Source organism: Delphinapterus leucas, chromosome 10 (genome assembly GCF_059928025.1).
Source record: "Delphinapterus leucas isolate spDelLeu-1000000601 "Yukka" chromosome 10, BTC_Dleu_Yukka2, whole genome shotgun sequence".
Classification (NCBI taxonomy): Eukaryota; Metazoa; Chordata; class Mammalia; order Artiodactyla; family Monodontidae; genus Delphinapterus; species Delphinapterus leucas.
In genome coordinates this window covers 29,208,641-29,223,670 of record NC_143138.1, presented here as the reverse complement: position 1 = coordinate 29,223,670, position 15,030 = coordinate 29,208,641, and the positions used below count along the sequence as shown (strand labels likewise).

Below are 15,030 nucleotides of genomic sequence, written 5' to 3'. Positions count from 1 at the left end.
CTTGATTGAGCACAATTTAAAAAAATCAACCATAGAAACTAGAAATTTCTAACATTGGAAAAATTAAAATCCAGATGCCAAGAACCAGAAAAATAAATCCAGATTCTAAGAATCAAGGGGCAGTGTCCAGAGTCAGATCAGTGCCTGGGTTTAAAGCCTAGCTACTGCCCTTTTGTAGCTGTGCGACCTCGGGCAAGTGATTCTCTGTACCTCAGTTTTCCCACCTATAAAATGGCCATGATAGTGGCCTACCTCATATGGTTAAGAAAATCAAGTTAATATTTATAAAAAATGCTTAGAACAGGATATGGCATTCAGTAAGCACGATACAAGTCTTTGTTAAAGAAAAGTAGACAATGAAAACTTAATGGTAGCAGAAACCTTTCTTATAAGGTTAGAAAATTATATTAGTAAGTCACAGTTTATTCCATCTTTTGCACCCCAAAATCACCTCAAGATCTTGCCTATGTGGGTGGTAGCAAACACTCCCTAATCTCACTTTAGAAAAATGTAAAGTGGAAAAGTACTTATTATTGAATTCCTAATGCACTTCATTCGTTCTTCATTTCTCAACACTGCTTATGGTGGTTTTAATAATTCAGGCAAAATGTTATGTCATTCCTGAAACCTGACTGAAGAGTAGATTGATGTTGTTCCAACGCATCCAAGGCACAGACGTCAGTTACTCAGCATCTGTCCCTAACCAACCCCCGCAACTTCGGGGAAATATTTATAAGAGACACACAGTCACAATTCCGCTCTTACAATTCGATGGCATCTTCCTGCTTCCCCTCGAAAGAGGGTGAAGTCTGCAGAGTTGCAAAACTGAGGGATGGTTTTCCTTCATAAGCCCCAATAAAAACCACTTCTCCCACACGGGGCCAATCCTAAAGAAGGAAGCAGTTTTTCTCAGCCTATTGCTGGGTTTTTGTAAGGAATCAGAATTCTGGGAGGAAAGGAAGCATTTATTCTCAGCCTATTGTTGGGATTTGTAGGGACCCAGAACTGAGAACATGGTCGTTACGGAGTAAAACCTAAAGACCACAGAGATGGGAGGGGATGTGTATCTGCTTGTTTGCTGGGTAAGGCAGGATGATGTCCTGTTTTGCTTTGCTTGAGCAGTGAGTTGTGGATGGGGGAAAGGATGGAAGAAATAAAAAATACATTACCAGAAACTCAAGATCTAAAATAGAGCTCAGTGCCAGGACAATATCTGAACCTTTTAAGTAAGCGCACTAAGCCAATTCTGTCCTGTTCCTTAAGCAGCATTGTTTTCCCTAAGAACAGTCTTTAGGTACAGATTGGGACGTCAAAGTTATGCAAAAACATGGATGGACCTAGAGATGATCATACTAAGTGAAGCAAGTCACGCAGAGAAAGACAAATACCGTATAATATCACTTATATGTGAAATCTAAAAAAATGACACAAATGAACTAATGAACTTATTTATGAAACAGAAACAGACTCACAGACATAGAAAACAAAGTTATGGTTACCGAAGGGGAAAGGGTGAGGGAGGGATAAATTAGGAGTTTGGGTTTAACAGATACAGACTACCATAGGACCTAATGTATAGCACAGGGAACTATATTCAATACCTTATAATAACCTATAATGGAAAAGAACCTAAGAAAGAATGTAGATAGATAGGTAGATAGATAGGTAGACAGATAGATAGATAGATATAACCAAATCACTTTGCTGTACCACAAACTAACACAACATTGTAAATCAACTATACTCCAATTAAAAATTTTTTTTAATTTAAAAATTAAAAAAAAAGAAATAGTATCTCGTTCTACAGAATGAGCCCTTTGCCTTTTTGCTGCTGCAGGTACAAAACGGTCTGCTTGAGAAAACATCCACCAGCTACCTTCACAATCCCTTTTGCGTCCACTGAAAGGAGACGCTGTCTTTATACAACACGTGCTTTAAGAAACTACACAGGGAAGGATTACTGTCCCTGTCACATGCTTCCGATCTCCCTAAGATCCAGGACTATGAATGTGCTCATCAGGAACTAAGTGCAGTTTAAACAAGGTAAGTCCAATTCCTTTGTCTCTCACCCTTTTTTCCCCTCATTTTTCTTCATAGCCTGAAGTCTGAAAGAAAAAGGGAATGCGACTGAAGAGAGACATTGTCCGTTTTTTGCTCCCTTTCTCACTATCCAGAACCTCCTCCACAAGTATTTCAGGGCAATTCCCACGCCTCACCTGCTTTCCAAACTTCCCCTCAAAATCCCAAGGGCAACGGGGCTGCTGGGAACCCAACTTCATACTCATCACAAATAGTTACAGGTCACAAATAGGAAGAGAGAGAAGTGGGGAAGGCAGAAGGGAGGAGAGGAACAAAGGAAGGAAAGTCAATAGCAAGGACCCATATTAGAAACAGCACCGAGAGAACGGCACTGGCTCCCGTTCTCAAGCCATCTCTGTCCTTAACTGGGACAGGACCACACTGTTCTGTATGATCCATAATCCTAACGAAGTGAATGAGGTGACTGTTTTAAGATCACTTGAGGCTTTCTCAGTGCAATGGACGGCCAGTGCGTACATGCTAAGTGTCACTCTCCTTACTTTGGTGCTTTTTGTTTCCAAAGCGATCAGACAAAAAAAATATTGTTTTTCGTGTAAATTCCCAAATAACATGAACCCACATTAATCTTTAAGTTGAACAATTTGGACCCCCACTTGCCCCATTATGCTTGGGTTATGTTATCAAAAGAACTAAAATTTTTAAAAACGACAAAAAGGGACTTCCCTGGTGGCACAATGGTTAGGAGCCCTCCTGCCAATGCAAGGGACATGGGTTCGAGCCCTGGTCCGGGAAGATCTCACATGCCACAGAGCAACTAAGCCTGTGTGTCACAACTACTGAGCCTGCGCTCTAGAGCCTGCAAGCCACAACTACAGAGCCCGTGGGTCACAACTACTGAAGCCCGCATGCCTACAGCCCGTGCTTCCAACAAGAGAAGCCACCGCAATGAGAAGCCCGAGCACTGCAACAAAGAGTAGCCCCTGCTCGCCGCAACTAGAGAAAGCCCGCGCTCAGCAACAAAGACCCAACGTAGCCAAAAAGAAAAAGACGAAAACATGGCACATTAAGCATTAACAATAGACTTACATCTTGATGATACTTGGACCTAGTAATAAACTCTTAAATAAATTCTGAATGGACATTAATTCCTGCTGCTGAAAAGGACATACTACAGGAAACCACAGTACAGTCCCAATCTACCAACAGAAAGTAGCTATGACTCCAGAAAGGAAGGAAACATACAAAATGCCACAGCCCCTCAGTCTCGCATCCTCCTGGCCACATAAGGTCTCGTCATGTGTTTCCAACACTAGGATTCCATGGAAGTAGGGAGGCAGTTTTGTGGAGTTCAACTTTAAAACCGTAAACCCATGGAAGGCAGAGAGGGATGAGTGGAACCAAAAGAGGCTCTTGATGGTGAGAAAGATGGGAACCACTGGGCTGGCTTCACAGTGCTGGGGGTCTACAAGGCATTCAGGAGCATGGCACCATCTGTTTAAGGTGGGTAAGGGTTAAGTGAGGTCCTACACGACCTCTTATACAGAATACACAGGACTAGGCGATTTTATCCCCACCCTCATCCTCTTGAACAATTCAGTGTGAAATGGACAAGGACCAGAAAACGATCTTATTATACAGGATTATCTGCTGCCCAGAACTCACTGCAATCAGATCAACACGGTATTGTTTCCAGAGGCCTCTCTGAGCACCTGGAATGGTTTTTCTGAAACAGAACCTCTCTTTGTTATGGGATTTTACCTGGGTGTACCTTTGAGAATAGCAATTTGGAAACAGGCCTTCCTTAAAAAAACACCTTAAACATAAACTTCCCAATGCAAAATCCCGGGGAAAAAGGTTAAGCTACTGGAAGGGATAATAACTTCTGAGCGAGACGACTGTGATTTAGTTGGAAAAGTGTATTGCTGAAATACTGCTTTCTCGGAAGGTAGGCTCAGGTTTTGTTTAATTTGGCACTTCCATTCTTTCTACAAAATAGGATTGTTTCAAGGACACAGACATAGTAGTTTGTTTACAAGGTTACAGTGGCCATAAGAATGCCTAAGATCATGGTATTAAATTGCTTTCTGCTGCTGGACCAGATTTACTTCTACAACTCCCTGTGTTCTCAAGAATTCTGAAAACTGCACTGCAATAGAGTTTAGAACTATAGCTGACCATAATCTAATCTATAAATCCAGCTACTAAAGTAATGGAGTCGTTTCTTTAATAAAGTGAGGGCTTCCCTGGTGGCGCAGTGGTTAAGAATCCGCCTGCCAATGCAGGGGACACGGGTTCGATCCCTGGTCTGGGAAGATCCCACATGCTCCGAGGCACCTAAGCGCACCACAGCTACTGAGCCTGTGGTCTAGAGCCCTCAAGCCACAACTACTGAGCCCGCGTGCTGCAAATACTAAAGCCTGTGTGCCTGGAGCCCGTGCTCTGCAACAGGAGAAGACACCACAGTGAGAAGCCCGCACACCACAACGAAGAGTAGCCCCGGCTCGCCACAACTAGAGAAAGCCTGCGTGCAGCAACGAAGACTCACGCAGCCAAAAATAAAATAAATAAATAAATAAATTTATTAAAAAATAAAATGAATAATGAGAGGAGAGTTCCAAATATTTACATAATTAAGCACAATGTGAACACTGTTTTCTGCTAATTAGATATATTAGAACAAGTGTTCTGCCTGGCCACCTTAAAGGACAATTTAATGAAATATAGGATCCTAGGCAGGATCCTATACCAGAGGAAAAAGTATGCTGTTTATCAAGGGCCTTACTGGGTCAACTGACAACTATGGAATATGGACAGCAAATTAAAATATTATATCCATGTTAAATTTACTGAAGTTGAAAACTGTGCTGGTTTTTTAAGAGAATATCCTTACTGTTAGGAAATACATACTGAAGAATCTAGGCATAAATGGTCATAAAATGGTTCAGAAAAATTATTTTATGTCTGTATATATGTGCATATACATGCTATATATTGTGTACTATGGAACATTATATTATATAACATTATATATAACACAGATTATTCTACATGGCACATTTTATAATATAAAATTTATATTTTTATAGAAAGAGAGCACATGATAATGCAAAAGGGCAAAATGTTAACAATAGGTCAATCTGGGCACAGGTATATAGATATTCTTTGTACTATTTTTGTAATTTTTCCATACGTTTGAGATTATATCCAAATAAAAATTTTTTATTAAAAAGGAGGAAGAATTGGAGCCTCCCTTGCCCAGATGGTTGCCTGCAAAGGGTTGTTTTATTCAAGTCTGTATAGGCTCATCCCAAGTCGGAGGTTCACCCCAGTCTGACTTTCACTTGGTTTGATCGTTCATACAAATTAGCAAAAAGAAGCAAAATGAGTTGTTCTTTTAAACTTTCTCTACATTTCTGATTACAAAAGTAGCATGTACTTATCATAGAAAATTTGGGGAAAAGACAGAAAACTAATAAAGAAGGAAAAAAATCCACATAAATCTCACCAAATCCCACCAAACTGGAAGAAACATCATTGTCATTTTGGCATATTTCCTTCAGTCTTTATTCCCAAATTTTAAGAGAACTAGGATAATATTCTATAAAGTGTGTAGTGCGGAGCTTTTTTTTCTTCCCATTCTTTAACCTAGTATAAACATTTTCCTATGTCATGGGTAAAAAGTAAAAAACTTCATAATAAAATCTTCAATGTCAACATAATATTCTACTATATAGATATGCCATAATTTACATAGCCATTTCCCTAAAACCAGCCCTTTGAGTATTTCCAGTTTTTATTTATTACAAATAATGCTGAATTAAAAGTTCAAGATCTTTGTGCTTAAATTTTTTTTTAATATTTCTGGTTTATATCTTTATGATAGATTCACAAGAATAGAATTGCTGGGCCAAAGAGTATAAACATTTTTAAGACTCAATACAAAAGGCCAAACCACCTTTTAGGAAGTTAAGCTTACCCCTTTATCTTTTTTGTTTGTTTGTTTTTTGTTTGTTTGTTTTGCGTTACGTGAGGCTCTCACTGCTGTGGCCTCTCCCGTTGCGGAGCACAGGCTCCGGACGCTCAGGCTCAGTGGCCATGGCTCACGAACCCAGCTGCTCCGCAGCATGTGGGATCTTCCCGGACCGGGGCATGAACCCGCGTCCCCTGCATCGGCAGGCGGACTCTCAACCACTGTGCAACCAGGGAAGCCCTCCCCTTTATCTTTAAGGAAAACGATCCCAAATGGGATTATCAAAACTTTGAGCTGAAATATCATTTAAGGGAAGTTACTGCCACAGTCTGAAAACTGTAGTCTTCAGATCACACTTAGCTGCTAGGACACGTTCTATAAGCTATTTTTTGCCTTCAAAAGAGGAAGAACTGAAAATTCCAGCCTATATCCGCACACACTGACAACTAGGAAAAAGATACAGGGCCCAGCCTCAGATGATAACCGATATACTAAGCTTTGAGTGTCTAAAACCCAAAAGACCTTTCGATCTTCCTGACAGAAATGTGATCCTAAAAATATAAGGGGGAAAAAGTACATGTGAGAAAAGTGATAGGAACCTAAAAGCAAGGTTCAAATTCAACAAGGCAAATTTAAGACAAGTTGTTTTTTTCCTCCCTCAATTTTCTGAGCAGTCTCCTGTGAGAAGCAAGGGCTCCAAAGTCAGGAGACATGGATTCAGTCCCATCTGTCCCGAACAAAAGACTCCCCTGGGTCAACGCAGCCAAACCTCTCTGAACTTGATTCCCTCACTTGTTAAATGATGAGGTTGAACAAAGTCCCTAAAGGTCACTCTCACGTCTCTGATGCCAAAACACTGTCCTCTAAATGTGCCACGGGGACAGGTGGCAGAGGAGTTATTCTCTCTGAACGTTATTATGTCGAATGCTGACCACCTCCTTTTTCGTAATGCGACTGAGATCAAACAGCACTTGGTATTCAAAGGAGATTCCAGAAACTTTGCATTTCCCATTCCTTCCGCCCACAGGGACTAGGGAGGGAGAGGCGGGGGATCTGGAAGCAAGGGGAAAAGATGGGGGAGGCTTACCGTGGCCATTGCAGTAGTAGATCCACTTCTCCCGGTGCTGGGTGGGGGTCATGGATTTCTTGAGCCCCGCCTTTTCCACAATGGTGCTGGGATCCTGCCGGGGCCCCTTCTTCAGAGTCCTCGAGCTTTTCCGGATACTGCACACCACTATGACCACGAGCACCAGCAGCAGGAAAAGCACGATCATCCACGGCAGATGCTCATTGACGTCAAAATGCTTGTGTGAGTTCTGCCTGGGATGGCCCCTCTTAAGGCCTTTGATGGGCGTGCTGGACTTCTCGCCCCCAGTGGCCTCCATGGACGGCAGCAGCTTCAGGATGTGTCTGTGGTGGGGGCCTTGCTGGTGGTGGACTACCTGGAGGTTTGGGAGGGTCTTGTTCATACCTTCCTCCCCCTTCGCTGAGCTTGTGTTCTCAGGGACTGTCCCTTCCTGGATGCCACTCGGCACCTTTGGTCTAACAGAGGCAGAAGAGTTGGATTCTGTTGAGTTCATGCCTAGAAAAAAGAGTAAGGAGGGGGGAAGAGCTTTTCTATATGTGGGGCTCTATACATTCCCTCCTCTTCCTAGTCATCTCCAAACCAGGCCAGATAATCCAAGAAAAGACGACCTTTGGAGCTTAAGAATAAATGGCATTGTACATTTTCATAAAAACCCTGACAGCACCTTTATGGAGAAGGTAAAAACTCAGCTTAACAGCTAAACTCACTTCCTCATGTCAAAACCATCCTCAGGGATCCAGTGTCTGAGCTTCACAGCAGCTTCTCCTGTGCTGCTTATACTGAGTCAACCCTTAATTGTTTTGATTATTCAGAAAACTAGTTCCAATTGAATTCCTTTGTCCTTTAGTTTCTTTATTGCTACTCTCCCACCAGTTGGCTATTTCACGATGCAGTGGTAAAATGGAGAATATGACTAAAATAAAGAAAAGAGCTCAAACTCCAGTCTAAGTCTGACTAGTGAAAGGTTCAGTGAGACAGGTCAGTGAGTAAAATCAGGCAGGACTTACTTAGTATGTGCTGGTGATAAGAGGAACCAGATTTGGGCAGGCAGTTCAGTGGACTGCTTTCGGAGAAGCTTCCACAAGCATTCTCTATTAAGGAGTGAAGCCTGGGAATTTGAGTCCCAAGAGACAGGACCTGGCCTGAATCAACACCTGAGGAAACCTGGGCAGGTCATGGGATCTCTCTGAGGTTGTTTCTTCATTTCAACTGGCGGTTGTGAGAAGGCCCTCCTTATGGAGTCATCAGGAAGGTCAAACGTAACCACACGTGAGTCTGCTGGAAAGCACAGCTCACACTGGCTGTCATCTCATGAAAATTAAATTTAATCAAAAAGGACATGAAAGTAAAAACAATGTTATTCTTGCCTGAGGTTCAAAATGAGTTCTGAGGAAAACTGGGATACACTTAATGGAGGACATAAAGTCCTTTGAAAAAAAGAAATTCTTTTCTAGATGTGAACGCTAGTTACCTTCAATGTGACACGGATGTGCTTGTTTCCTGAAGCTTCTGCCTTACTGTCCTTTTCTGGCCCACCTCAGATCCAACATTCATCCCTCCCTTCCAGATGTCATGGTATTTTTCTCCCCTTCTCCTTCTGACCTTCAGGCTGTGTCTCCCCAGGATTGACTGGGTGTTGGAAAACTTTTAATCTAGAAGGGACCTTAAAACAGCTAAATCACTCATTTATGGTGTCATACGATTGACAAGTTTGCAACCAAGGCCTGGGGAAGTTCAGTGACTTCCATAAGGCCACACGCTGACCTTGTTTCTCTCAGTTTTTATTTTCTAGCTTGATGTCACCTAGTTCTCAGATACTTGCTCCCCCCAATAGATAACTTCTGATTCTCAATGTTTCTAACAGGTCCAAAGAAGCTAGACTTTAAATAGCCACAAAACTCAAGCCCTTTCTTCAAGGGGTGACTTTGGAATAGACCAGATGGAGAAAATATCCTGGGTCCAAGCCCATTCTCGGTACCTCCACGGAGCACAAAGCCTTCCTCACATACATAACTCATGAGGTTAAGTTACCTTTGGGAACATAAGTGGAGGAAGGGACTTCGTGGGGTTCCACGTGCTCAGGGCGGGAAAGGCTGATGGTGCCAGGGGAAGGAGGGGTGGTGCTGGAGAGGGGCGGGAGCGTGCCACAGACGTTGTCTGCCTCCTTGGTCCCCAGCCTGATCACCACCAGGTTCTGACTCAGACAGTCTGTGTATGCTCTGCATCTCATCACACTGGAAGGCACATCAGAGAAGGTCCCCCGAGCACACTGCTTACACCGCACGTCCTCCGTCTCCGTCCCCTTCTTCCGCACCCCCCAACCCACAGGGCACACCGTGTGGGGGGCGCAGGTAGCATTTGACTGGAACATGCCAGGTGGGCAAGTGCATTCTCGGTCAGTCAAGGCAGCACAAGGTAATTTCTCAATCATCGGCCGGGGGCACGGCTGACTACACTCGTGGCATTTCTCAATGCCGTTCTCGTGTCTGGTAAAGGTCCCCGTGGGGCAGCTGCTGCAGACACGCAGGCTTGTGTTGGTACAGTGCTCAGACACATAGGTTCCTGCCGGACACTTGTCGCAGGTAAGCACCTGGCCGGTGACACGATCGACATGGTGGTATTTGCCAATGAGACTTGGGGCCTTCTGTTCCGGCTGAGCCCTGGTGGTACTGAGGAATCCAAGCTGAAGGAAAGAAAAAGCAGGTGGGGGGACAAAAACCAAGAAGGTGTTACACGGGGAGAGGAGGAGAAAGGATGGAAGAATCCCAACCCCACCATCATCATCGTTCCCATGAAAGGTCTGACCCGTTCTGTACCCTTTTAAGACTGCGGCTGCAACATAACAGAGAGAGAAACAGACTCCAATTCCGTATGGGGGCCTGATCTCCTGGCTGTGGAGCTTTGGTTTTGTTGCCTGACCTTTGTATTAGCTTCCTTTTTTTCCATCTGTAAAATGAAGTTGACAGTACCTCTCGGAACTGATTGTAAAATCAATGGAGAATATGAATGTGAAAGCACTTTGGGACTCACATTAAAAACGCTACACAGAAGTCAAAATTCTAATGCAAGAGGAAAAGAACTTGCTGAATAGCGTCCTCCTTCTATGACCCAAAGGTTGCGTGGCCATTTCTTGATACCAGGACAAGTCAGCTGAGACGCAGCATGGCAAATATTTGAGCTGCTACTTCCCTAACAGGTGACCCGGTTGGAGTTGACCAATAGACAAAGGTAAATGTTTTTTGTTTGTATTTTGTAAAACAGAGGCAGGCCCTTGGCATTCTTAACGAGCTTTAAATAACAGAATTAATGTTTTTAGATGCACATCCTGTTTGTTGAGCCTCCGAAGGCCAAAGTCAACCTGCAGCCACCTAGGAGCCCAAGCACAAAGCTTGGGGAGGAGGGCAGTCAAGTTCAAAAACAGTATTTAAGGGACTTCCCTGGTGGCACAGTGGTTAAGAATCTGCCTGCCAATGCAGGGGACACGGGTTTGAGCCCTGGTCTGGGAAGATCCCACACAGCGTGGAGCAACTAAGCCCGTGGCCACAACTACTGAGCTCATGTGCTGCCACTACTGAAGCCCGCGCGCCTAGACCCCGTGCTCCGCAACAAGAATAAGCCACTGCAATGAGAAGCCCATGTACCGCAACAAACTGCAGCCCGCTTGCCACAACTAGGGAAAGCCCACACGTAGCAACGAAGACCCCATGCAGCCAAAAATAAATAAATTATTAAAAAAAAAAACCAGTATTTAAGAATGTTCCCTATAAAATGTAAAGACAAATTTAGATGATACCGAAAATCCGATGTTAGGGAAAACACCTGAATCGAGAGACACAGTCACTGAGAAAAGTTCAGGAGAACAGGAGCCAGAAAACCTGAAGCTGGCTCTCCCTGATCAAGATCCTTACTTCTCTCCTTGATACAGAGGCAGGGAAACTAAATCACAGCTTCAGACAGAGACTCGGGCCTCAAACGCAGCATCAAAATTACCTGAGAAGTTTTTTAAAAGTCCACCTCCCCAGCCCATCACCTGGTATCATGTGGATCTGCAGTGTGGCCAGGAATCTGTTTTGGTTTGGTTTGGTTTGCTTGTTAAGCTTTCCAAGTGATTCTCATCCCCAACTAAGTTTTAGACCCCCTGAACCACGACGGGCCTCCTGGGGCTCTAATCACCTATGATTCTGAGACAGCTCAGTTCCACGGTCAGAGCCCTTCCCTCTGCCTCTCACCCAACCTGGCACTTTTTACTGTTTTAATATTACTCTTTTTTAATGATTATTTTTTTAACAAAAACAAACATTCTTGTAACAATTTTAATAATTATGAAATAGAGTGAAATGTTTAAGTCTTTGCTCAAATCCACCCATTCCCCAGAGAAACGCACTGTTCATTCTGGTGTGCACCGTTCCAGACCATTTTCTGAGCATTTACACATAAAACACACATACATGCTTTCAGTTGGCTAGTTCAGCTACTTTGGGTTTGGGTTTGGTTTACGTATATAAAGGGGACAGGCCATACCCACTATTCACAGTGACTTGCTTTTGTTCACCTTCTAATACTGCATCACTGAAATCTTTCCATGTCTGAACACATAGGTACTTCCTTCTCTATAATGGTCAAGCTCTCTTCAACAGTATGGATATGCCTTTGAACATGCGCATGGTAAAGAATTTAGAGATACTTCCTACTAAGGACATGTAGATTGCTTCTCTGTCCATGTGTCAGTGTACGCACGTGTCTTTCTATAATCCATATTCGCCTCCTTCCCTTCCCACACAACACCCCGGTTTCCCTTTTCTTTCCTTCTCATCCCAAATGACAGCTACAACTATGCTGCCCTCAGGCTTTTGAGAACCCCTTTCTTCAAGGACCAAAGAAGTCTCCATACAACCCATAACTAGGAACCTCTCACTCCTTCTCCTCTTTATTACTATGAATTTACTAGATACGTATTTTCAGCCTACGAGAGCACCAGACCTGAAATACAAAGAATACCTGGGCAAAGATTTAGAGAACAGAAGACTTGTGTTCTTGTCCAGACTCTGCCTTAAGATCAATTGGACCCGGTTTTACATGCCTGTAAAATTATCAGGTTGGACTAGGCTGTATTCAGCTCTAACCTTCAAGGTGTCTGTGATTGTTTATCAAGTTCCACATTCTCTATGAAGCCTTTACAACCATTCCTAGAAACCCAGATGCCAAGCCGATGAGCAATTCTTCAACACATTTCCTGTTTCTTCTGTTCATCATGTTGGTGCCTAACGACATATTGCCTTGTAATGTTAGTTGATGGCTTCCTCAGTGTATATACTTATCTTCCCATAATGATTATAAGCAGCTGGAGGCCAGGGTCAACCACGTAGATTGCATTTCCTTCCTTGCTCAACCACCTGTGACGAAGATCATGGAAATGATAAACAAAGCATCCTCTGAGCCAAGGGTCAGCAAGCTACACGCCCCCTGTTCCTGTAAATAAGTGTTATGGGAACCTAGGCATTCATTCAGGTATTGTCTATGGCTGCTTTCATGCTATTAACGGCAGAGCTGGATAGTTGCAATAGAGACCATATGGCTGCAAACTTAAAGTATTTACTATCTGGATCTTTACAGGAAAGAAAAAAAAAAAAAAAGGAAGCCTGCCAATACCTGTGCTCAGCGGTCAAAAGAAATGTCAAAAAATTCAGGGACCAGGAGCTCACTCACAGAAACACTCATACCTCCTCGGAGAGTCCAGCAGAGTATGGAGTGCGTGGCTTCCTTTCTTGACACCCATTCCAACTGACACACCAAATCTGATCCTTCCATCCCCTGCTTAAAACTCTCAATGGCTCCCCATGTGACTTACGATGGAATGCAAAACCTTTACCAGAGTTAGGGCTTACTTGGAAATGCCATCCCTGCCCTCCCCTCCCCAACTTAAAACTGGTCTCATATTCTCCCCTCATATACATTTTTTTAGGCTAATAAATGTTTTATTTTTTTAAATTTATTTTATTGAAATATAGTTGACTTACTATATTGTGTTGTGTTAATTTCTGCTGTCCAGCAAAGTGACTCAGTTATACATGTATACATCCTTTTCCATATTCTTTTCCGTTATGGCTTATCCCAGGATATTGAATATAGTTCCCTGTGCTATGCAGTAAGACCTTGTTGTTTATCCATCCCCTCGTTCCTGGTTTTCCTATACGACTACCTTTATTTTGTAGTTACACATCCATCTGCTTAGTGTTGTCTTCCCCTCTGGACCACAAGCTCCATGAGGATAAGAATAGACTCTTGTTACATTCTGATGCTCTCCAAGTCCTTGAGGACAGTACCCAATGTGTGGTATAACTGGCGAGGGTTTGTTGGCTAAATGAATGAATGGCTTTGCAGACCGTAAGTAATTAGAAGCAGCAAAGTAGAGGGTGGGGATGGAAGAGGTTGCTGGGCATGAGCACGGATATAAAGGCAAGTGAGAGAAAACCAAAATGCCTCCGCCTCGTAGCCATCATCACTCAAGAGATAAAGCAGGTTGGCACCTTTCGGTGGAAAGGCAACTAGTTTCGCCTCCAAAGCCCCTGAGGATATCACTCTGTTTTAACAGAACCAAAACTGGCTTATAAGAATTATGCTTTGTGTGGTGCTTAAGATGACAAGCAAATGTAACGAAGAATTTAAAATACCTCCCCTTCATTTCATAAAAAGATTACACTAACTTGGTGCTTGGAATTATAAGCAGTGTAATGAGATTATTCTCCGGAAGTCACCTATGTCCCTCTTAGCTTCAACTTTAGTTATTTGAAAAATTTCATGTACTTAGGACACTTATTTCACCACCAATCATGGTTAAATGAGCAAATATCAGTGTACCACCCCAAACTGTACAGGATATGGGAGCACTGTAAATACTTATGAAGTGATTAAAAGGGAAAACCCAAGACAAAGCAAATTTCAAAGGAGGGAAGAGGTAGCTCTAAAACGACCAGCTATAAAGGCCTCCACACTCACCTTGGTGATACACATCACACCTGTCCTGTTATATCGCTTCTACTCTAGGGCACAGAGATGGACCCAAGAAGCACCAGCTGTGCTGATACATGTCAGAATACTGATGCCTATTTCTCTTTAACAATTCTTATCCCGTGACGTCGTCCTTCAAACAAATGGGGAAAAAATTCCACGCAGTTTATAAGTACAACGTGTTTATGTCATTCTTGTTCTCTATCAAATTCCAATCACTTTTCATGGAAAATGAGCAAACTCAAGACAGTGATAAACTTTTGTCTATTCGTAAGGGATCAGCAGGAAGACCACTTGTGAGTTTGCTATAGAAAATTGTTCAATGCTGCCTAAAACTAGTACATCAAAAGGAATCTCCGCTACTGTGGATACGATAACAAAGAAAAGGGAACCAAGTTATTCCTGAGATGGTGACTATAAGACATACTAATAGATGCTCAAACAGCAAAAACCAGGCAGGGTAGAAACACCCCCAGAAGTTCTGACCATTTTATTTTCAGCGTCACATTAAATTTGTAATCACAAGACACTGACTGCTGGGAATTCTCTAGACTTGAAGAAAGAAAAAGAATGTACAGAGAGAAAGGCACCAGGGATAAAGCTTCTACAAAGCACGGACAGACCTGTTCTCAGTTGTGTTATATAAATTTGGCTGGCTCTGGCACTGCCTACTATCCTCTCTGATATAAAAAAGCCTTCTGTTGCTAGGGTAAAAGCAGGGACTGCTGTTAAAGCTGGCAAATCTAGAGAATGCTGAGGCTAGAATGTGCTGACAACAGGACCGGAAGGAGGCAAGCTCGGGGGACCCAGGGGAAAAGGGAAAAAAATGGGCAAGACTGAACTAACCCGGATGCTGTCTTCCCTGGAACCTACAATGCAGAAGAGTGTGTACTCAGCCTTCAGGCCTTGGACCACAGAAACGCAT

At 43.1% G+C, this 15,030-nt stretch overlaps 1 protein-coding gene across 1 annotated transcript in view; it reads right to left on the bottom strand.

Annotated features, from left to right (window-relative positions):
• TNFRSF21 (TNF receptor superfamily member 21) overlaps positions 1-15,030 on the bottom strand; it is a 65,559-nt gene that overhangs the window by 36,685 nt on the left and 13,844 nt on the right. Inside the window, exons 2-3 of the mRNA XM_022582073.3 lie at positions 9,129-9,780; positions 7,098-7,592 (exon numbers count right to left, since the gene is read on the bottom strand). Coding sequence (XP_022437781.2) covers positions 7,098-7,592; positions 9,129-9,780 — 1,147 coding nt within the window. The remainder of the gene's footprint in view (positions 1-7,097; positions 7,593-9,128; positions 9,781-15,030) is intronic.